The sequence below is a fragment of the Bos javanicus genome, chromosome 2 (assembly GCF_032452875.1).
Source record: "Bos javanicus breed banteng chromosome 2, ARS-OSU_banteng_1.0, whole genome shotgun sequence".
NCBI lineage: Eukaryota > Metazoa > Chordata > Mammalia > Artiodactyla > Bovidae > Bos > Bos javanicus.
In genome coordinates, this window is record NC_083869.1 from 116128332 (window position 1) to 116150446 (window position 22115).

The following is a 22115-nucleotide window of genomic DNA, read 5'->3' on the forward strand; positions in this document are numbered from 1 at the left end:
GGAATGGTAACCGCGAGTGGGAGTTTACTCCCACCCTCCGGATTAGAAAACCAGCGGATTAAAGCTTGTGTGGTCCAGGCTGCAATTGAGGCCCGTGGTCCTCGGCCGCGCCTCGCCCCTTGTGAGATCACCCTGACTGAAGACACCAGGGGAGCTCGTCCACCCACCCCGTACACCTGCACCGAGAGGTGCAGATTCGGGCCAAGGCGGCGCGGGCGGGAGTGTTCTCCCTGCGCGGCACCCTGGACCCCCTATCCCGCCCCAGGAACCCCCAGGCAGGTGCGGGCGGCGGAGGGGGCAGGGTGCGCTCTGCGCCCGCGCATCTCCGGAACCTCCCAGCCAATCCCCAGACGCCTGAGAGGCAGGATGAGCCCCAACAGCTAGAACTCCAAGCCCCGCGACCCAGGAGCTGGCAGTGGGCCCCGCGCATGCGCGCCGAAGCTGTCCGCTGTTTGGACGTTTCCATGGCGACCAAGTCGGTTGGCTGGTCGTCCCCTAGCGAGAAAATGAAGCTCAAGAGCCTCCTGCTCCGGTATTACCCGCCAGGTACGGGCCGGGCCCCCTCTGCTTTCACGTGCAGGTCTGCACCGGGAGGGTCTGGGGCAGAGGAAAAGTGCTGGGGCCCGAGCGGTGGTGTCCAGAGCGGGTGATCCCTAGGGAAGCCTGGTGTTTCCTAACTTGCGCTCTTCGCTGCTTCGGATGCTGTACTCGGGTTCGCAAAACTTAAAAAAAAAAAAAAAGACTTTTTTTTTTTTTTTTTTAAGAAAGTCCTTAATCTTTTAAATGGCTGAGTTGTAATGCTTTCTGGTTACTTAGGAACGAAGTGGAAGGGGAGGGAGAGGGGGCGATTAGTGATGTTGTGGAATATTGTTTATGAAAGGGAAGACGTTGACAAAGGTCACATTGTTTTTTATTTTAAAGGCACCAGAATGATCAAGTAAAGGTTTGTTGAGTATGGGAAGAAAAACGCATACTTAAAAAGCATATTACCTTAGTGACCGAATCCCAGACTGTACATATCAATCCACTGACACATTTACTGAAGCTCTACCTGTTGGCTCAGATGGTAAAGAATCTGCCTGCAATGTGGGCGACCTGGGTTTGATTCCTGGGTTGGGAAGATTCCCTGCAGAAGGGAATGGCAACTCCCTCCAGTATTCTTGCCTGGAGAATTCCATGGCAGGCTCTTGTAGGTGGGCTGGCAAGGAGTCCGACGGGACTGAATGACTAAGGCTTTCATTTTACTGTGGACACTTTGTGCTCTTGCAACATGGGGCTTTAAAAAGTTCCAGTGAGCTCAGGAACTATGAAATAAACCCAGAGAATGCTAGAATGCTCTAGTTTTAGAGTAGGGCGTTGCTTCTTGGTCTTTTGGCTAAAATCAAGTGCAGAGTAGGACACTCTTGCCTATCCCTCTTGACCTTTAGAGGATAAGTGAAGTCCACTGGTCATACAGATTGACAAGGATAGAAATAGGAGCAGAATTCTTGGCGTCTAATTTGGAACTCACATTGAAACTAAAAATATAAAGTAAAAAGTCCTCAAAACTTGCCACAAGGCAGTAGAAGACAAAATCCACTTGCTCAATGAAAAGTCTGAACAAAAACTATCTTTAAGATGTCAAATGGGGGGCGATATCACTTTGGACTGGTTTGATTTAGTATAACTTTGGGAGGGGTGGGACTTGAAGAATTTAGCACTGAATATCTCACTGTTCACATAATGCATCCAACTGCTTACTCACAGTCTCCCTGAAGATGTCTAATAGGCACAGACCTCATGGGTCATTTTCTCCAGTCCCCTCCTCGTTATGTAGCTCTTTCAGGCTGGGCCCAGTCCATCGATGGCATCACCACCCCATCCACTTTTTCTGGCAGAAACCTCAGCCATCCTTTGTTTCTCTCTTGTGATTCGCTGACCCTCTCTGCACTCCCACACCCAGTTCATTAACAAATGCTGTCAGCTCTACTTTCAAAGTATTTTGTGAGTCTGTCACATTCTTCTCATTTCCTTGGCACGAGTTCCTTGACCCCACACACTTTCCTGCTTTCACCTCTATCCCTATCTCCATCCCACCCACCAGCGCTTCTTCTTCCTTCATCCCTGGGCTTGTCAACTGGATTCCTGGTTTAACTCCATCCTCCACAGTCTGTATGTCACTAACAGCCAGTGGAATCTGGACTCAGCATCTCCAATAGTTTTTCATTATATTCAAAATAAGATCCATACTCTGTAGGATTTAGCTTACACTCACTACACTTCAGATTTCTTTAAATGCTCTTCCAAGACTTCATGGAGGACATTTCACTCATCAGTCTCTCTTTCTGGACTCAGACGTCCCTAGACTTTGGCCACTTTTCTTCATTTGGTCTTGATCAGTGTCACCTACTCAGAGACCTTCCATTATCACTATTCAAAGAAGCACTTCACTCATTGATCTTACTCTCAGTCATTTTGTTTTATTGTCTTTTATTTATCAAAGTACATTTATTGTCTGTGCTTTGAATGACTCCCTCTTTCCCATAAAATGTAAGCTCCATGAGAACTGAGACCTCGTCTCTTCTTCAGCTGTAAAAGAGACTCTGGCTTATAGGAGGCCCTCAGTGTTTATGGAGTGAGTTTATTAGTAAATGAATGTGTATCATAAATGAGGTTGATCCAGACATAGAACTTGTGATTTTAAAATAAATGTTTAAAAACTCAGGAGATCTTCCTTCTGCCTCCCTGCATGAGTGCAACTTTGACATGAAGCTATTAGCAAGTTTGTAGTAAGGACACTCAGTTTTTTTCCCTCTTAAGTTTCCAATTAAAATTAATTAAAAGAATAACTGGATATCAGCATGTGAAAATGTGGAACTTAAGGATGTTTGGTTTTGATTTGTTAAGGCATTAGTCAGGTGGTGGTAATAACACTTATCCCATACGTCTACTGACTCCCTTTAGCTAGTCTCTCAAATCTCTCTTGGGAGTGAACCTCCTTGAAAAGAATGTTGTCCCCAGTTTCTCTTCTCCCTTTTGTCTTGAACTCACTCCTATCATGGTTTCACCCTCACTGATCCACTGAAACTGTTCAAGATCCTCAATGACCACCTCCAATAATGCTGAATCCACTGGCCACATCTCATCTCAGTCTTTGTCTTTTTTGACCGGGCAGCAGCACTTGATCCATTGGCTCACTCTGCCCTCCTGTGACTTCCAGGACACACATTCCATGTTTTCTTCTGCCTCATTGTCACTCCTTGGTCTATCTTATTCACTTGTCCTCTTCTTTCTGATCTTAATGTTGGAGTGTCCCTGAGTTTTGTCCTTGGACTTCTCCCCATCCGTCCATGGTCATGCTCAGTCATGTTGGACTCTTTGTGACTCTTTGGACTGTACCCCACCAGGCTCTTCTGTCCATGGAATTTCCCAGGCAAGTATACTGGAGTGGGTGGCATTTCCTCCTCCAGGGACACCTTCTCAGCCTAGAGATTGAACCCACATCTCCTGTGTCTCCTGCATTGCAGGTAGATTCTTTATCTGCTGAGCCATCGGGAACTTCTCTAACTATTCATTTGCTGGACGGTCTCATCTATTTTCAAGGCTTAAAAATCATCCTGAGTAGTCCTAAGTACCTGACTGCCTGCCTGGTTCTTCATTCAGATGTCCAACATAACATCTCACATGGGGCCTCTGATGGTCCACCTCCTGTCAGTCAATGGAAGCTCCATTCCTCCACTTACTTCTGCCAAAACCGTAGACTTGTCTTTTTCTCCTTTCTTGCTCACTCCCTGTTTGGTCCAGGGACAAACCCTGCCAGTTCACCTCCAAAATATATACAGAGTTCAACAACTTCTCTTCAGAATCATGGCCACCATTCTTTTTATTGCTAGAGGCTCTATACTTGCCCCGCTTCTGTGGAGGTGAGTCTGTTAAACCAAAAATCTGATTACGTCACCATTCTTCTCCAGCCCTTCAGTGGCTTTCATTTCTTTTAAAATGGAAGGGCCATGATGCCCAAGACCAGATAGGATGCACCCGCTTTGGCCTCTCTGACTTCACTCCCTCTCCAGCAACACTTCTCTGCTTTGTGTTCCTCGGGTGGGCGAGGCATGCCCCCAGTCAGGGTCTCTGCAGTTGCTGGTTTTTTGCTTGGAATAATCTTCCCCTGAATATTGTTACTTTTAGCTTCTTTAGCTTTTTTTTTTTTTTAAATAAAACATAAGTAAAGTGAATAAAGTAAAGTCCTCTCCTTCCTAGAATTTGCAACTTCTCCTCATGGTATTTCAGAACCCTCTTCCTTGCTTTGTCTTTTCTTAGCATTATCTCAATTCAACCAAAATAAATTTTACTTTTTTATCTTGCTTAGTCTCCCCGACTAGAATATCAACTTCATGAGGGCAAGGACTTTGCTAATTTCACTTACAATGGTATCTGTAGCTCCGAAAGTAGAACCTCTAAATGAGCCTCTAGTAGAGCTGGGTGCATAAATGAGTGCTCACATATTTGTTAAATAAATGAACGGTTTAAATGAGATGATGTGGGTTAAGCAGAATGTGTAGAATCCACCTTGAAATGTGAGTGGGTCAGACTCTAAATCCAGAATTCTAAAAGCAAGTAAACTCAAGTAAAAGCTTTAGACTTATGGTTGTGACTATTGCCTTAATGATTATCTTATAATAAATAAGATCATCTCACTTAGCATGTTAGATACTTAAATTCTGATCTTTGGAAAGCCACATGATATTGCAAGTTTCCAAGGTACTACTGAATAGCAGGTGGGTGTTAAATAACATTATCAAATAGGAAAAGTATGGCTCACCACTGAATAATTTTCATGTTATCTTTATCCCTTCTGTGCATAAAGCAATTATGTTTCACCTCCTAATCTTTTAATTTCAGTCCTCCCACCCTCTTTTGAATAGCATATAGGTCAGGAGCATTCTTTTGTTGGCATCCACTGAATAATTCCTCTCCCTAACCTAGATTCCCGAAGACTAAAGGAACGTAGCAGTAATGTGGGTAATCAAACTTGGGGCTTTCCCTATTTTTTATTCTTCAGAATCTCGTTGCTTTGTGAAGAGTAGGTGTTGAATACATGCTTTTCAGTTGACTCAGGTATGACGATCTTTGTCATTTATTTATTGCATGTGGGCCCCTTGTTCTTTGGCCAGAAGAAGGATCTAAATAAGCGGCAGGGTGAACTGGTTGGTATTTTGTGCACTTTAAAGGTTTCTGTTGATTGAATATGAGCTGGGTAAGCAATACTATTTTACCTTTTGAAGCTTGGCCTTTTGGTACATTGCAGATTTGGGGAGGGGTGGTCATCTTCTTACCCAAGTGTTTTGGAAATCACACATTACCTATGGTTCAGCCAGGAGAAGATCAAGAATATTAAGATACTGTGTGAAACAGTCTCTGACGAACAACATGTATTCCTGGAAGCATCTTTATCTGTTTTCTGCTTATACTTTTCATTGCACACGTCACAGCCTCTTGCTTGTATTGGAGTTCAGTGAGCATACTGCCTTAATGTCTTGTCACAGTGAAGCAGTCATATAAATGTACACGTTTCAGATTCTGCACTCTATTTTCTGGATTCATTTTTACAGAAACCCAACTAATTTTTAGTAGTTGGCATACAAATGTTTAACGTTTTTCATCTTATTAAGAATAAGATAGTTGTGAATAAGGAAAACAATTTTGCTAATTTGCTTGCTAGATTTTGAAAATGCACCTATTTAGGAAAATGGATTATGCTGTGTGGGCTCTGAAGTGCTAAGTTCTTTCCAACCTTTCTTTGAGTTATGAGTGATTATATTACTTAATGTTACATTATTTATTTACTCAATTATTTATTGAATATATGCATATGTTTTATGTTGAAAAATTTCAAAAATGGAAAAAAAAGAAAAAATTGTATCTAAGTAGGTTAACTTTTGGCCTAGGCTGTCATCATAAGTGTTTTATATTTGTTTATTTTTTAGGAATTATGTTGGAATATGAAAAAAGTGGACAATTAAAGACCAAATCCATAGACTTGCTTGATCTTGATCCCAGGTAAGGTAGCTATATAATGCAGCATGTATTTCATATCCAAAATCATTATTGGGAAACCCTGACATAGGATGGTGTGTAGACAAGCTCATAAAACTACAGACAATACATTACTAAAAAAATTGTTCTGGGTGTATTATTTCCTGTTTGTTTCAGTGAGTTTTATATTAGTGTCTTGCTGAATGGGCTTCTGGGGTGGCTCAGTGGTAAATGTAATGTAAATGCAAATGCTTGCAATGTAGGAGACACAGGAGATGTGGGTTTGATCCTTGCAATGTAGGAGACACAGGAGATGTGGGTTTGATCCCTGGGTTGGGACGATCCCCTGGAGGAGGGAATAAAAATCACCCCAGTATTCTTGTCTGGGAAATCCCATGAGCAGAGGAGCTTGGCGGACTACAGTCCATGGGGTCCCCAAAAGTTGAACATGACTGAAGTGACCAAATATGGCTCTTGCTGAATGAGGAGGGCATGGGAAAAGGATTATCAGTCTGTCCTTTTCTTCTTCCCAAACCAACCTTATTTAAAAAAATAAACCTTTTGGTTTGAAAATCTGTTTTGATTCATAACATTTGTTGAAAATCTTTCCAAGAGGCATTATTATCTTTTGAATTCTTATGCAGGTCTAACTCTGTTGACCCCTGAGTTTTTCAAAGTCATCGTTAGGAACCATCTCTGATTCATTTCCATTCCAAATATTCACTCTTATTCTGAAAGACTGTATTGCTTGAGAGCTGGCACCATATCTTGGACATTCCCTGAGCCTAACTTTTGGCAAGTAACCAATGTTAATTGAATGAAGGGTCTCCTAGTTCAGTGCCTTGCACAAACCTGGAGCTCAGGACATGTTTATTTATGAAAAGGAGGATGCCTATTAGACTATGCATTTCTAATGCATATGCTGAGACAGAAGTAGGCGAGTACAAGGTTGCTGGGAGGTGACCCCAGGACAGATCAGAGAATTAGGCAGGGTTGGGCAGAAGGGGAAATGGCCAGGCTCAAGGGCAGAAGTGGCCAGGCTCTTGTGTGGCGCTCTTGCTTAGCCAGGGGCTGAGGGCTGCAAAGAAGAGCAAGCCCTCGGCTCAAACTCTGATGTGAATCCTGAAGGAGCTGCAACTGGAGGCCGTCGGCCAACCTCTCCCACAGCAGCCTGGTCCGTGAATCCTTTCTTGATTTGGGGATGTGTTTTGCAAAATGACCCTATTCTGGATGTTTTGTGGTATACAGACATTATTATTTGTCTTGAATTAATATTCTGAACTAGCAAAATTTACTAGAATTGCTGCAGATTATTTGAATGCTGGAGAAACTTGCATCTGTATTTTTCACACTGGTTCTTTTTCAGGGAGATAATGTTATAGCATTAAGAAATTAATAATCATGATAGTTCTTTGAATGTTTTAGTGAGGTACTTTCTCTTTCCCCCAAAATACAGCAAATTAAAACTTTCTGAACCTCAGTTTCTTCATCCCCGAAATAATTATGAAAAGCACTAAATTTTAGAGGGTTGTTATAGGATTACATGGGGGATCATAGGTAACAAGGTAAGTAAAGTAGGATTGGGCAACTTTAATATATATTTTTTTTAAAAAAAGAGAGAAACAGGAAAAAAAAATAAAAGAGCTCTTGTTTAGAAGCAGCACTTGGCCTTCTTAGATGAGCAAATCAGAATCTTTGCACACCTTCCTTGAGTGAAGTCTCAGGTAATGGAAAGGCATTGAAGAGAACCCAGGCAGCTTTCATCCGTGCCAAGATGCTCTTTATTGATTTCTGTGATTTTTCTTTGCCCTGGAAATCTCTTGGTGAACATGATGATGCTGTTGACAATTTATAAATCTTGAACTTCATAAAGCAATGCAATCTTTCATGTAGTGAATGTATATGCAATTTCTGACATAGAAAAAAGTAACTTTTTATTTTTTGATGAATTTCAGTACAGATGTCAGTGCATTAGTAGAAGAGATACAGAAAGCAGAACCTCTCATCACGGCTTCACGATCAGACCAGGTCAAACTTTTAATACAGAGATTACAAAATAAACTCGGACAGCACAGCAACCACAAATTCTATCTGTTTAAGGTAATGCACGTTTAAAGATACTAAGTAGAAGAACTTTAATGAATTACTTAATTCTGCCAGTCTAAAATAAAATATAAATCATGTTTTCTTTCAGGTCCCCCACATTTTTGCTAAGACTAAATCTTAAATGTTTGTTGAATGAATGAATAAAATTCAAAAATTGGTTTCTTGACAGGTTCAATAAATATTTGCATTAGTAACTTTAACTTTGCTTTATAATGATAAGTCTAAAGAATAATCATTAAAGTAGCTCTAAGTTATTGAATAATTAAATTTTTTTTCCAGTTGGAGTAATATTAAGATGTATTTCATGGTGTATCAACATTTCAAATTTTTTGCTTCCATATGAACTAAACTATATTTCAGTAAATTATTTATTGATATTGATTGTATAATAATTTTAATTCCATAAAGATATGCTTATTTTCATCTATAATCTTGGCAACTAAATTAAAATAAATGTCATTTATTACTTCAATAACAGCTTTCATTTTTCTTTATTATTTAACAACATTTAATGCTTTATTCTAGAAATGATTTATATTACACTGATTTTATTTCGTATGACTTATATATACTTGTTATTTATATACTCAGCATATTTTGTCTGATGTGAAGTATTCAACAATTTTCTGTATTCCTTCTTTCAACTTAGTGAAAGATGGTCATTCTTGTAATAATTCTTTTTCCAGCAGGTGGCACTATTTTACTTCAAATATGAGCTCTATAACTTAGATGGCCTTGTAATTTATCTTTCAAAGGGAATATTTTGATAGTGAAGGAGGACACTATTAATAGTTACACTCTGGCAGTAGACATAATTAAGACTGTTCCAGTCTGGCCAGTCATCCTACCTAAAAACAGATGGTCCAATTTAAGTATATTCATTCAATAAATATAAAGCATCCACTATGTGCTAGGCAATGTAGGGATGGGAATATAAATTTCATGACATATCCCGACTCTAAAGAAGCTTTAAGATTCAAAAAGTAATAATTCATTGTTAATCTGTATTTGAAACATCTTTGGTTTATTTCCTATATATACTGTTTATACATATATACAAACCATGTACAATATGTGAAAGAGAATATAAATTAGTGAAAAGACCCTGGTGCTGGGAAAGATTGAGGGCAGGAGGAGAAGAGGGCAACAAAGGATGAGATGGTTGGATGGCAACATTGACTCAATGGACATCAGTTCAAGCAAACGCTGGGAGCTAGTGAAGCACAGGGAAGCCTGGTGTGCTATAGACCATGAGGTCGCAAAGAGTCAGACACAACTGAGCAACAGAACAACAGCTATTTGTATCTCATAGCTATAATCTATCTCAAGGCAAATTGATAGAAAACATAGAGTTGATCATGCTTCTGTAATTATTTGTAACCTCCAGATGTTACTGGTCTTAATAACAGGAAGTCCTATGTATTTTCCTCCTTTGTTCAAATATTGGATACTATCCATTTATTGTGTATAATTAAGATGCATTTGAATGTCTTCATTGGTTGGAAGTTGAATGAGCTGAATAATTTTGTTCGAGTTTGAAATAAATGGTGTTTTCTTTTATTGAAGGTTCTCAGAGCACATATACTGCCACTGACTAACGTTGCACTTAATAAATCAGGCTCATGGTAAGGTCCTCTGTTTATTAAAAAAAAAATTATTGAATTTATTTTCTTAGAGCAGCTTTCGGTTCACAGCAATATTGAGCAGAAGGTGCAGAGATTTCCTCTCTATGAATAACTTCTGCCTTGCATCCCCACCCACCAGCCGCTTCTGTCACTATCACCATCTCCCACAGAGACCTACATGTGTTGCAACTGTTGAGCTATATTGACCCGTCAGTATCACTGAAAGTTCATAGTACTCATTAGGGTTCGCTCTTGGTTTTGTACATTCCGTGGGCTGGCAAATGTATAACGACATCAATCCAGTGCTATGTTATCACACAGAGCTGTCTCACTGTCCTAAAATCTTCTGTGCACTGCTTATTTATTTCTGTGTGTATGTCTATTTCTGTTTTTTTTTTTTTTTTAATTTCCAGTTTTTAACAACCAAGGGATACCAATCTTTTTTAAAGTAAAAATTGCCTACCCATAATGTGAGGAGGGCATGGCAACCCACTCCAGTATTCTTGCCTGGAGAATCCCCATGAACAGAGGAGCCTGGCAGGCTGCAGTCCATGGGGTCGCCAAGACTCGGACATGACTGAGCAACTGAGTGCTGGCACCCATGATATATGCAACATGTTGATTTGATACATATGCATAGTGAAATGTTTAGGATAGTCAAGGTTATTAACATCTTGTCTCCACCGGGTTACCATTTTTGGTGGGCCTGAAATCTATTCTGTCAGGGTATTCCCAGTATTCATCACAGTATTATTAGCTACAGTCATCCTGGGTGTACAGTAGATCTCTAGACTTACTCCTCTTACATAACCGCAACTTTGTACCCTTTGACCAGGGTTTCCTCATTTCTCCCACCTCCCCAGCCCCTGGTAACTACTGTTCTGCTTCTGTGAGTTCAACTCTTTTGTTGCTCTTGTTTAGATTCCACATATACGTGAGATTATGTGACATTTGTCCTTGGGTGTCTGGCTTATTTCACTTAGCATCATGTCCCTCAGGTTTGCCCATGCAGCAGCAAATGGCAGGATCACCTTCTTTCTCAAAGGTGAATAATATTTCATTGTATCTATCGATCTGCCTATAGATATTTATCACATTTTCTTCGCCTGTTCATCCTTTGGCAGATATTCAGGTTATTTCCATATCCCAGTCATAGTGAACAGTGCTACAGTGGACATGGGAGTATAGGCATTTCTACAAGATCCTGATCCCATTTCCTTCAAATATATGCCCGGAAATGGGATATAGTTTTAATTATTTTGGTAACCACCATACTGTGTTCCCTAATGGTCATACCAATTTACACTCCCCAAGAAGCTAGGAGGAAAATACCAAGAAGAGAAGGAAAAATATACTGCCTTGTTAGCTTTCCTGTTTAGTTGGGTTTAGATAGAGGAATTTGTTTCACCTTTTATCACCACCACTTGACATGAAGACTGGCTTTTCAATGTTGTGGATTTTTTCTGTACTTGGGATTTTTTCCCCCCTAATGGAATATTTAGGAATAATAAAGATACTATGATTTTTAACTCAAGAGAACAATATACTAACAATTCCTGTAGTAGAACAGTAATGTTAAAGGATTGTTAAATGTTAAACAGATATTTAGTGAACACCTCTTAGTGTGCCAGTCACGTTCCAGGGCCTGGCGGTGATGGTGGTAAACCGCGTGGGTAGAAAGATGAATGTTTATGAAAGAAACAATCCAGATCCTCAGGGACTAGCTTTGGGAATGCGACTGATCAGGCTATGCTTTTGGATGAAGTTGAGGTCCTGGAGTTAGCCAGGTCTGCTGGTCTTATGGACCATGAGCAGAGTTTGCATTTTCCTCTAGATTACTAGGAAGCCATTTGAGGAAGTTTAAAAAAGTAAATGCAGTTTCTATGAGGAAAATAGATTTGTAAGAACCATGTGTGAGCCACACCCTAATAGAAGATGGTTTTGTTTAGGCAAGACATGGAGGCAATGGAGCTAGTGAGACATGACCATCCTAAGGATGTATGCTGAGATTGGGCGAATAGAATGATTTACTGATGGATTGTGTGTGGGATGTGACGGAAAGAGGCGTCAAAGACGAAGCCAAGATCTTATGGTCTGACTGACTGGAAGAATGATGTTATTTATTAAGATATATTAGAGTTTCAGAAAAGGTTACCGATTACCAACATTTTTTAGTTATGTAACTATAGTATAAGAACGATTATTGGAAGGGTTACTCTTTATTTAGTAACTCCTTTTTGGGTTTGGTCTACAATTGAAAAGTTTCCAAGTCAAAGGATTTAGATATTGTTCTCAGTTCAACTCTGTTCTGCATACACAATTTCCATTGTAAAAAATGAGATAAACGAGATTATGAGGGCTTCCCTGATAGCTCAGTTGGTAAAGAATCTGCCTGAAATGCAGGAGATCCCAGTTTGATTCCTAGGTTGGGAAGATCCCCTGGAGAAGGGATAGGCTACCCACTCCAGTATTCTGGGCTTCCCTTGTGAATCAGCTGGTAAAGAATCCACCTTCAATTCGGGAGACCTGGGTTCGATCCCTGGTTTGGAAAAATCCCCTGGAGAAGGAAAGTCTACCCACTGCAGTATTCTGACCTGGAGAATTCAATGGACTGTATAGTTCATGGGGTTGCAAAGAGTCAGACATGACTAAGTCACTTTCACTTAACTCTTTGTTTTTCATACACAATTTTCAGTGTAAAAAGCAAGATAAACGAGGTTATAGTTTTGCAGGCAAAAACATGAGGTCTTTACTAACACACTGCTGGTCTCACCTTTGCTGTATTTCCACTGCTTGTGTTAGCTTTATCACAGGAAGCTATGATCGGACATGCAAGCTCTGGGACACTGCCTCTGGAGAGGAGCTTCACACCCTGGAGGGTCACAGGAATGTGGTGTATGCCATAGCGTTCAACAACCCTTATGGGTAAGAAGACATCCACTTGTCCAGTGATTCCTTATTAATCCACTGGTTCTTTTATTCACTGCTCCCTCCATCTAGTGGGGAAGGAAAAGAGGAAGATGAAGAACCAAAAGTTGTTGAGTGTCTGATGTATGCTATAGTATGTGCATGCTAAGTCACTTCAGTCATGTTCGATTCTATGTGACCCCACAGACTGCAGCCAGCCAGGCTCCTCCTTAAGTGGGATTCTCCAACCAAGAATACTGGAGTGGGTTGCCATGCCCTCCTCCAGGGGATCTTCTCAACCCAGGAATCCAACCCATGTCTCTTATGTCTCTTGCATTGGCAAGCGCGTTCTTTACCACTAGTGCCACCTGGGAAGCCCAACTCAGCCATAAAAAGAAATGAAATTGGGTCATTTGTAGTGATGTTGATGAATCGAGGTCTTCCCAAGTGGCGCTAGTGGTAAAGAACCCGCCTGTCAATGCAGGAGATGGAAAAGACGTGGGTTCGATCCCTGGGTCAGGAAAATCCCTGAGGATGAGCATGGCAACGCACTCCAGTGTTCTTAATTGGACAATCCCACGGACAGAGGAGCCTGGCGGGCTATGGTCCACAGGTTTGCAAAGAGTCAGACACGACTGAAGAGAATTAGGATGTTTGCAGGTTTGGATGAACCTAGAGTCTGTCCTACAGAGTGAGGTAAATCAGAAAGAGAAAAACAAATATTGTATATTAAGGCATATATATGAAATCTAGAAAAATGGTATAAATGAATCTATTTTCAGGGCAGGAATAGAGAATGCAGACATATATGGACACTGTGGGAAGGAGAGGATGCGATGAATTGGGAGAGTAGCATTGACACACATATATGTATGTGTGTATAAAATAGATAGCTAGTGTATAAAATAGATAACTAGTGTTCTGTATAGCACAGGGAGCTCAGCTCGGTGGCCTGTGGTGACCTAGAAGGGTGGGATGGGGCAGTGGGAGGGAGGCTCAAGAGGGAGGCAATATATGTATACATTTAGCTGATTCACTTCATTGTACAGCAGAAACTAATTCAACTTTGTAAAGCAATTATACTCCAACAATAAAATAAAAAAAATAAATTTAAATATCTTCTTCAGTGTTCAAAGTAGCTTTGGGAGAGGTATTACTGGCCTCACATAACATAGATAAAATTCAGGCACCCCTCCCAGGATCACACAGTAGTACAGTGGTGAGCTCGAGTTCCCGCTGATGCAGGGCTGACTCTCTGCCCTTGGAAGTTCTCTGACAGGAAGATGAACCCTGACCGGAAGTTCCTGCTGATGTTCCTAGCAATGGACCACAAGAGGATAGCTGTACATGCATGACATGGTTTGCTTTGTGTAGCAGTTAACTTATAGTCTTATCAGGTATAAAACCATGTATAGTGACATGCTAAATAACAGTACAAAATGCAGCAGAACCATTTTTAAGCTAACTTCTAGTTAACCCGTTCAGTAGATCTTACCAAGGTCCTCTATCCTGAATGACACACTACTTATACCTATAGCTGTTTGAATGCCTGTAGCAACTAGTCTATCCACCAGTACACTTAACTTCTCTTTCCACTGGGGACGTTTTCAGCTTACCAAGAGTTAGTTGTATTTGTCCACAAACCTGCTTGTCGGGGGTTGTGCTTTCAATTTGTAATAATCTAACTTAATTAGTTATTGCTTAAGCTAGTGAAATATGATGTGTGAAATTAAAGCTGTTATCTCCTATGAAAACACAGATAAGATAAATATTTGAAAAAATTGTTACTAAATGAAGTTGTAGATGAGACCATTATAAAAATTAGAGAAGACATTGTAGAAAGGACCCTCTTTTCATTTAGTATTAGAGACCACAGAAAACCATGTCTGGGGACTGAGAACAGAGGAGAGATCCAAGGCATTAGAGTTAGTCTGGATAATTATAAAGTCTGCAGCTGTACTGAGCACTTATAATTTTCTGTGGGATATGTATTTTGGGCCATAGGACCCCTCACATTTTTGTTTTACAGAGGAAAAGACTGATGGACTTCAGTACATACAACTTAACATATGTATGTTTAAAAAATTAATACATAAAAGAAAAGTGATCACTGTGAGAAAATTTGTAACATATACAACAAAGAGTTGTTACGGAGAACATGTAAAGAACTCCTTTACAAATCAATAGAAACAACACATCGGAAAAATAGTCAAAAATATGAATAGACATACTTAACAACTAGGTAAATACGAATTTTAAAATTATTTTTATGTTTTGGCCATCTGAATGGCAAAAATTAAGAGGTTAATAAATTACACGCCATATTGTTGAAGAGGAACTAAAGAGCCTCTTTGATGAGGGTGAAGGAGAAGAGTGAAAGAGCCAAGCTTAAAACTAAATATTAGAAAAACTAAGATCATGCCATCTGGCCCCATTACTTCATGGCAAATAGAAGGGGACAAAGTGGAAGTTGTAGCATATTTCCTCTTCTTGGACTCTAAAATCACTGCAGACAGTGACTGCAGCCATGAAATCAGATGTTCGCTTCTTGGCGGGAAAGCAATGACAAACCTAGACAGTGTATTGAAAAGCAGAGACATTACTCTGCTGACAAAGGTCCATATAGTCAAGGCTATGGTCTTCCCAGTGGTCATATATGGCTGTGAGAGCTGGACTGTAAAGGAGGCAGAACGCCAAAGAATTGATGCATTCAAACTGTGGTGCTGGAGAAGACTCCTGAAAGTCCCTTGGACAGCAAGGAGAGTAAACCAGTCAATTTTAAGGGAAATCAACCCAGAAAACTCGTTGGAAGGATTGATGCTGAAGCTGAAGCTCAAGTATTTTAATCATCTGATGTAAACAGCTGACTTGCTGAAAAAGCCCCTGAGGCTGGGAAAAATTGAGAGCCGAAGGAGAAGAGAGAATCAGAGGATGTTGTGGCTGGATGGCATCACCAATGAAATAGACATGAACTTGGGAAAACTTTGGGAGATGGTGTGGGACAGGGAGGCCAGGCGTGCTGCCATCCATGGGGGTCACAAAGAGTTGGCCGCGACTAGGCAACTGAATAGCAACATTGTTGAGGATGGGGTAAAATGAACACTTTCCTACACTTTTGAACAGTGAGCTTGCAGTGCAAGTGAAGGCCCAACTGTGTGAACTTTTGATGACTTGCTATTAGTACAAAAGACAGACAGGGTTCAGGGTAAAGGAAAAGATGTTAGTTTCCTGGTTGAGGGTTGAACAGGCTAATTTACTCTTACTTGTTGGGTGTTGATCAGTAGCCCTGATCCACAATAGGTGTGTGAAGCTTCTTGCTTGAAAGGAACTGAAGTCTTTATTGTATTTCCTCTCCAAATCCTCTTTCTTCTTTAAAGACCTTACAATTGGAATAATACAGGTTTTACTTTCTCAAGGAGACACTTACTGTCTAACTTCTCAAAACCTTATCTAGCTACATGTTTAATTGGATTTATATCTTTCCATTTTCCTTCTTTTAAATTTGATATTACTATCTTCAGTATATCTAACAGAATTTTTCCATATTCCTACAACCATATTACACATTATTAATTTCCACTTATTAGTAATTTTCTAAACTAAATCCTTTACCATATTCATTAATGAAAAAATTATTGCAATCTTAAACACAATTTATATTTAAAATGTAAAATATTTAAAATTGAACACATAAAGAGATATTATTCAAAAATTAGAATATTATTTTGTTTTCCACTGCAACAGATACAGGATTGCTTATTATTTTAGCTTATTTAAAATTTTTATTTTACATTGGAGTATAGTTGATTTGCTGGATTGCTTATTATTTTAAAAGTGAAATAAAATTTTTTGTGGGGGTTGAGTGGAGAGGGGCACTTCCCATCCTCAGGACTCCTGAGGGAAAATAAATTACTGAGTAATAAATTACTTATTTATTTTTTAAAATTAATTTTTATTGAAGTATAAAAAGCAAAGTAGATTTCTAAATAGAGATCCATGTATTAATATCTTGTCTTAATTCAGTGTATCAAATACTGTGATTGACTTTGTTTTCAAATTCCATATGTATATTTTTTAAATCTTAGTGACAAAATTGCCACTGGGTCCTTTGATAAGACTTGTAAACTATGGAGTGTAGAAACTGGAAAATGTTACCATACCTTTAGGGGTCATACAGCAGAAATAGTGAGTATATTTATTTTATTATATTTTTATGTTGTCATTCCTTTTGTTTTTGCTTTGTTTTACTTTTTTGTTTTTATCTTTTTCAGTAGATGTTATTTTTTAGAGAAGTTGAGGTTGACAGAAAAATTGAGTGGAAAGTGCAAAAATTTCCCATATATTCTTCCACCTCTCCTCCAAAGCATGCCCATTGTCAGCATTCCCATCAGGGCAGCACATATATTGCAAGTGATGAGTTTACATTGGCGCTTCACATAGTTGTTATTTCTTTTTAGGATTCCATTGCAAAAGTAGTTGTTATACCTTTATAACTAATTTAAAAATCTGTTATTTTAAATTTCCCTATATTATATATGATGGTGTTTATATCATTCACAAACTACTCTAGTTTTAATATCTTGCAGATACTGTCAAAGACTCATATCCTGCATTGACTAAAAATAATGAGATAAGTGTATGAGTACAATAGCCAATCTGATGTCTTTTTCATTGACTTGCCTTTAGAGAATTGACTTGATTGAGGATTGGCGAACTTCTTAAAATAGCTTTTAAACTAACTTTTTTATACCATGTAAAATATCTAAGCTGATTGTTTCCTGGATAAAATTAGAACTCAGATTTGCATAAGTGGTTTGATACTCTAAATTGCTTTCACTATTGGGAAGCCCTCATCCTTAATTAATTCTGTGTTAAATGTCTTACAACAATTAGTGAGATCATTTGCACCCTGTGGAACAACTGATAGCTTTGAAAGAGTTTGCTTATTTTAGGAGTAAAATTTATTTGTATTCATTCTTCATATTTATTGTATTTTCATCCAACAAGAGCTATGTTCAAGGTACTTTGCTGGGGATGCTGCAGTGAAAAATTATACAGTTTTTTTTAATGTGTATTGGCTTAGTTGTTCCTCGTAACAACCCTAAGGGGTAGCTATTTCTCCATTTTTCAGTTGAGGATGCTGAGGTATACAGAACTTAAGTAACTCGCACAAGGTCATAAGAAAGACACAATCCTCATTTTCATAGTGTGGCCGTGTTTCCACACTCCCTTGGAATTCTGAAGGTTTTCTTTTTTTTATAGTTCCTAGGAACTATAAAACTATAAAACTATTCATATTTTGGAATTAATGACATCAACCCAGTGAATATTTGCTAAGTATTGACTGTGTGAAGCCACGGTCTATGTGTGGGGGGCCAAATTGTAGTTCTTGGCCCCCGAAGATTTTGCAGTTTTCTAGAGGGAGTAGAGGTGTCCATGGTTAAGTTCAAAGATGTATTGTAGGTGGGCTAGAAGTTGGTGTGAAGTTCTCCACTGGTGAGAAGTGGAGTGAAGCTCCACTGGTGTGCCCCAGTGAGAGCACAGAGAGAACAGCCAAGCCTCCTTAGCCAGGAGAGGTATTCAGGGAAGACTCTGCAGAGAAGTGGCAGGTGTGTTCCGGGCAGAGTGAGCTGCACCAACAAATGCCCAGAGGAGGTGTGTAACCATGGTACGTGCTTGAGAACTCAGTAGGCTGACTGTTCAGAGCAGCACTCCCCCAGCTTCACTGCACAGAAAGTGCTTATATGGAGATACACACACTTGTAAGCACTGCCTGCCCATAGTCAGATGTGATGGGCAGGGATCCCAGGTGTTGCCCAAAGGTGTCAATGACTTGGCATATGTGTTGACCTGCAAAGTTAGATCCCAGTCTTTGTGTGATGGAAGTAGGGGAGGCCGGAGAGGCTACACTGCAGATTTATAGAGGGTCTTAAATGCCGTGCTAAGGAATTGGGACTTTATCCTGAAGATATTGCCATACTGTTGAGAGTTTTCACCTGAGAGGGGCATGGTCAGTTTTTGCATTTGGGGAAGATGGTTCTTTTGCCATTGTGAAGGAGACACGGGGGAAGGATAAAATGGGAAGTATGAGCCAGTGGGGATCTGGTAACTATGCAAAGAAAGATATCAAAGCCCTGTCATGAGGAGAATGTGAGAGAAGTCAAGGGGTGGGAGGGGTAGGGCTGGGTTACCAGGGAGATATGAGGCACGAAGGAAGAAAGTATTTAGGATGATTTCCTGATTTCAGACCTGGGCAACTGACAGTGTCATTCACCAAGTCTGTGCATAAGAGAGAAACAGGTTTCTTCATTTGATTTGCATGTCTTAGACAGGGTGATAAAAATCTCCCTGTGTGATGTCCAAAAAGAGGCATCCATTTGGCAGTTGGCTCTTTGGGGCTGAGCTGAGCAGTGAGGTCTGGGTAAAAGACATGGATGTGTGAGTCACTGGCATCTGGGTGGCAGTAGAAACCACCAAACAACTGTAAAGTTTCCAGTGGGAAAGGTAGACTATGAGGAGAAAACTGGCGGGATCCTGGAAGGATGGAGAAGAGAAACTTTAAAAAGATACAACAAAAGAGATAAGAAGTAAGAGGAAAAATGCAGAGCGTTATCAAAATAGTCAAGAAGGAAGAAAACATCAGGAACCTCAAAGAGGTTAAGTGAGATGACCAAGACCAACCAAGCCTCTCAACTGGACATTTATCCAGAGTGGTCCCAGTAGAGAAGATGGAAAGCGAGTGCCGGTAGACAATTTTTCCAAGGAATTTGGTTGTAATGGGAAATAATGTTAGTTTAAAAAGGGACAGATATTGTCAAGGGAGAATTTGTTTTCATGTGGGAAGAACTCAAGCATGTTTATAGGCTATTGGGAAGGATCTAGTTTAGAGCGAAAGGAAAGTTGGTGAGATCATCTCTCCAGGGAGCGCAGGGAATGCATTTTCTTAAAATGGCAGCGATCTCTCTGAATCTGAGACTTGGGGAGAGGAAAGTGAGGGTCAGGGGAGGAAGTTCCCACCAGACAGGTAAGGTTTTTTCAGGGAAGTGTTAGGAGACAAAGTTATCTGATGAGCAGGAATAAAGATGGGAGTGTAGTCAAGAGTAGGGAATGGTAGAATGTACTGAGTCAGAGGCATGTTGGGCAAAGCAGGGAATGGTACTGAGGTCACATCTGAGGATGGAAGGCACGAATGAGCAACACTAGTTGTCTGCCATGCTGCTTTCTTAAACTACCTTGGTTGAGTGATGAGGTAGGGCTGACAAATGAGTGGATAAATACAAGTAAATAAATCCCAGGCTAATACAAGTTGTTAGGTGATTTGTGAAGGGTGCAGGTGGAAGATGGGGGTAGGAGTTTTGGGCATGCTGGCAAGAGTGATTCTCCAGGTGTCAGTTGACTGGGACATGATGGACCAGGAGAAAAGAGAGGGGTTTACATGAGATGGAAGTCATCCTGCAGCGGGTAAGGGGTCTGGGCTTGGTGAAGAAGACAAAAAGCAGAAGTACTAGGAAATTGTAACTAGAGATTGGTGTATCAGGAGTGAGTTTCCTAGAGGAGGTGATGCCAAGGTCAGGGTGTAGCCATGGGGGTGATTATAAAAGGAGTCCGGGATCACGGGTCCAGGGGTGTTGGATGAACGGCCCACAGGAAGGGTACTGGGGACTTGGAACTGAGACTGTAAGCCAATAACCAAAGTCTTAAGCAAGTGAGGGGAGTGATTGAGAGGAAGATGGAGGCCAGAGGGACTTCTCTGATGGCCCACTGCTCTTCCACTGGAGGTGGTATGGGTTCAGACCCTGGATGGGGAACTAAGATCCCACATGCCCCAAGGCCTGGCCAAAAGGTGAAAACAAATAAACAAAATGGAAGGGAGCCAGACAGCATGAATCTCAAAGGAATGGGCTTTGCTTTTGTTCTTGATCTTCTGTGGTCTAGAAGTGACTAAGGGGAACCAGTGCCCCTCCAAGCCTGAGCTGGGTGACGTGGAGAACAGTAGCCTCTGCTCAAGCAGAGAATGCTTCCGGGTCAACCTGCAGACCGATGGCTACTCATATCTGGTATTTTGCCTACTTATCTGTGCAAAGAATTAGGCTGAATTTGCTAAGGGAGTTGCAGTTTCAAGCTTCTGTATAATAGGATTAACAGTCTGAAACTCTTATCTTTCTAAAATCTCTCCCATTTCATATAATTCAGGTATGTTTATCATTTAATCCTCAAAGCACATTGGTGGCTACTGGAAGCATGGACACGACTGCCAAGCTGTGGGACATTCAGAGTGGAGAGGAAGTTTTCACCTTAACAGTATGTTGCTAATGTTAATAACTTTAAAACCTTTACATTTTCATTAGCTGTTCCTTTGGATAAGATTTTTACCTGAGTTTTTTTTAAATTGGTGCTTTTATTGCAAAATGAACTCTAAGTTAGAAGATGTTTTTGAGCAATTGGTTTTCAGACTGCAGTAAAAAAGTGTTTCAGTTCGTTTGCTAGCTATTCCCAAAGACTTAAATGGACACACTGGGCTTTGGGCTTTTTAAAAGCCCATAAAAAAGCCTGATGGGCTTTTTACTTCAACTAGCTTCAGTCTAAAAAAGGTAGTGGCTATTGCTTAAAACCTATGGTCATCTACCTGGTTAGAAGCAGAGGATGTGGAGGCTGGCACCTTTTGGAAGAGGCAGAACTTGAGGAACCTGCCAGAAAATGTCTTAAAAGAATGACTGTTAACTCCCTTCTTCTCTAACCTCCAGTCCCAGAAGCTTCCTGTATCACAAAGAATGAAGTATAAGGGGCAAGCGGAAGGAGGTGACAAGGTCAAAGGGCACTGTCCAAAGAGTGGATGCTCATGTTGTATCTCGGTGGGGGTCCTGTCTGTCTCCACCACACGTCCATTCAGCACCATCCTTGACGCTATCCTCCACTTCTTCCTGCCCCAGCCAAACGAAAAAGGGTGATTCCCAGTGGCAATAGGTGGGAACAGTTGAATGGGAAATCACGTTATCCTATTCTTCTGAATTATAAATGGATTTAAAAAATAGAACCCATTTTATAGGTGAGCTTTTTCTCAGAAAGTTTAAAAAAGGACTAGAAAAAGAGAGGAAAAACAGTGCTTTTAACTGACAGCAAGAGTTTTTCTTTATTAAATGAATGTCTTGTTCTAGTTACATAAGCATATTTTTCACATCTTCACCTTCGTCAGTTTTGTGCATCGGGCTTCTTCACCACCTCTTCTTTCAGACAAATGCCTAAGAGCATTGGAAGGCATATGTCCTGCTCTGCACACTGTCTGACACCAGGGAATACATTTGTGTGCTCAGAATTTTAATGTTCAGCTCCATTTAATCTTTGTCATTTGGAATCAACCAGAAACTTAATTTGTAAATGAACTTTTTTATTATGAAAAAAGTAACTAAGTGAATTTACTGAAATCATTAAGCAAAATGAGGGCCACATCCAAGCAGGATCTAC

General features: G+C 40.3%; 1 protein-coding gene across 3 annotated transcripts in view; it reads left to right on the forward strand.

Moving 5' to 3' along the window:
* The first annotated feature begins 323 nt into the window (after positions 1-323).
* The window catches only part of DAW1 (dynein assembly factor with WD repeats 1), a 35619-nt gene continuing 13827 nt past the window's right edge, over positions 324-22115 (forward strand). The window contains exons 1-8 of one of the 3 annotated variants that reach the window (XM_061387036.1): positions 463-546; positions 5042-5097; positions 5967-6039; positions 7971-8115; positions 9688-9746; positions 12549-12671; positions 16739-16838; positions 20847-20954. In XM_061387036.1, coding sequence (XP_061243020.1) covers positions 5972-6039; positions 7971-8115; positions 9688-9746; positions 12549-12671; positions 16739-16838; positions 20847-20954 — 603 coding nt within the window. In that variant the 5' untranslated portion in view covers positions 463-546; positions 5042-5097; positions 5967-5971. Of the gene's footprint in view, positions 547-5041; positions 5098-5966; positions 6040-7970; positions 8116-9687; positions 9747-12548; positions 12672-16738; positions 16839-20846; positions 20955-22115 lie in introns of all 3 variants that reach the window. The other 2 variants (XM_061387047.1, XM_061387027.1) reach the window with 2 other exon arrangements.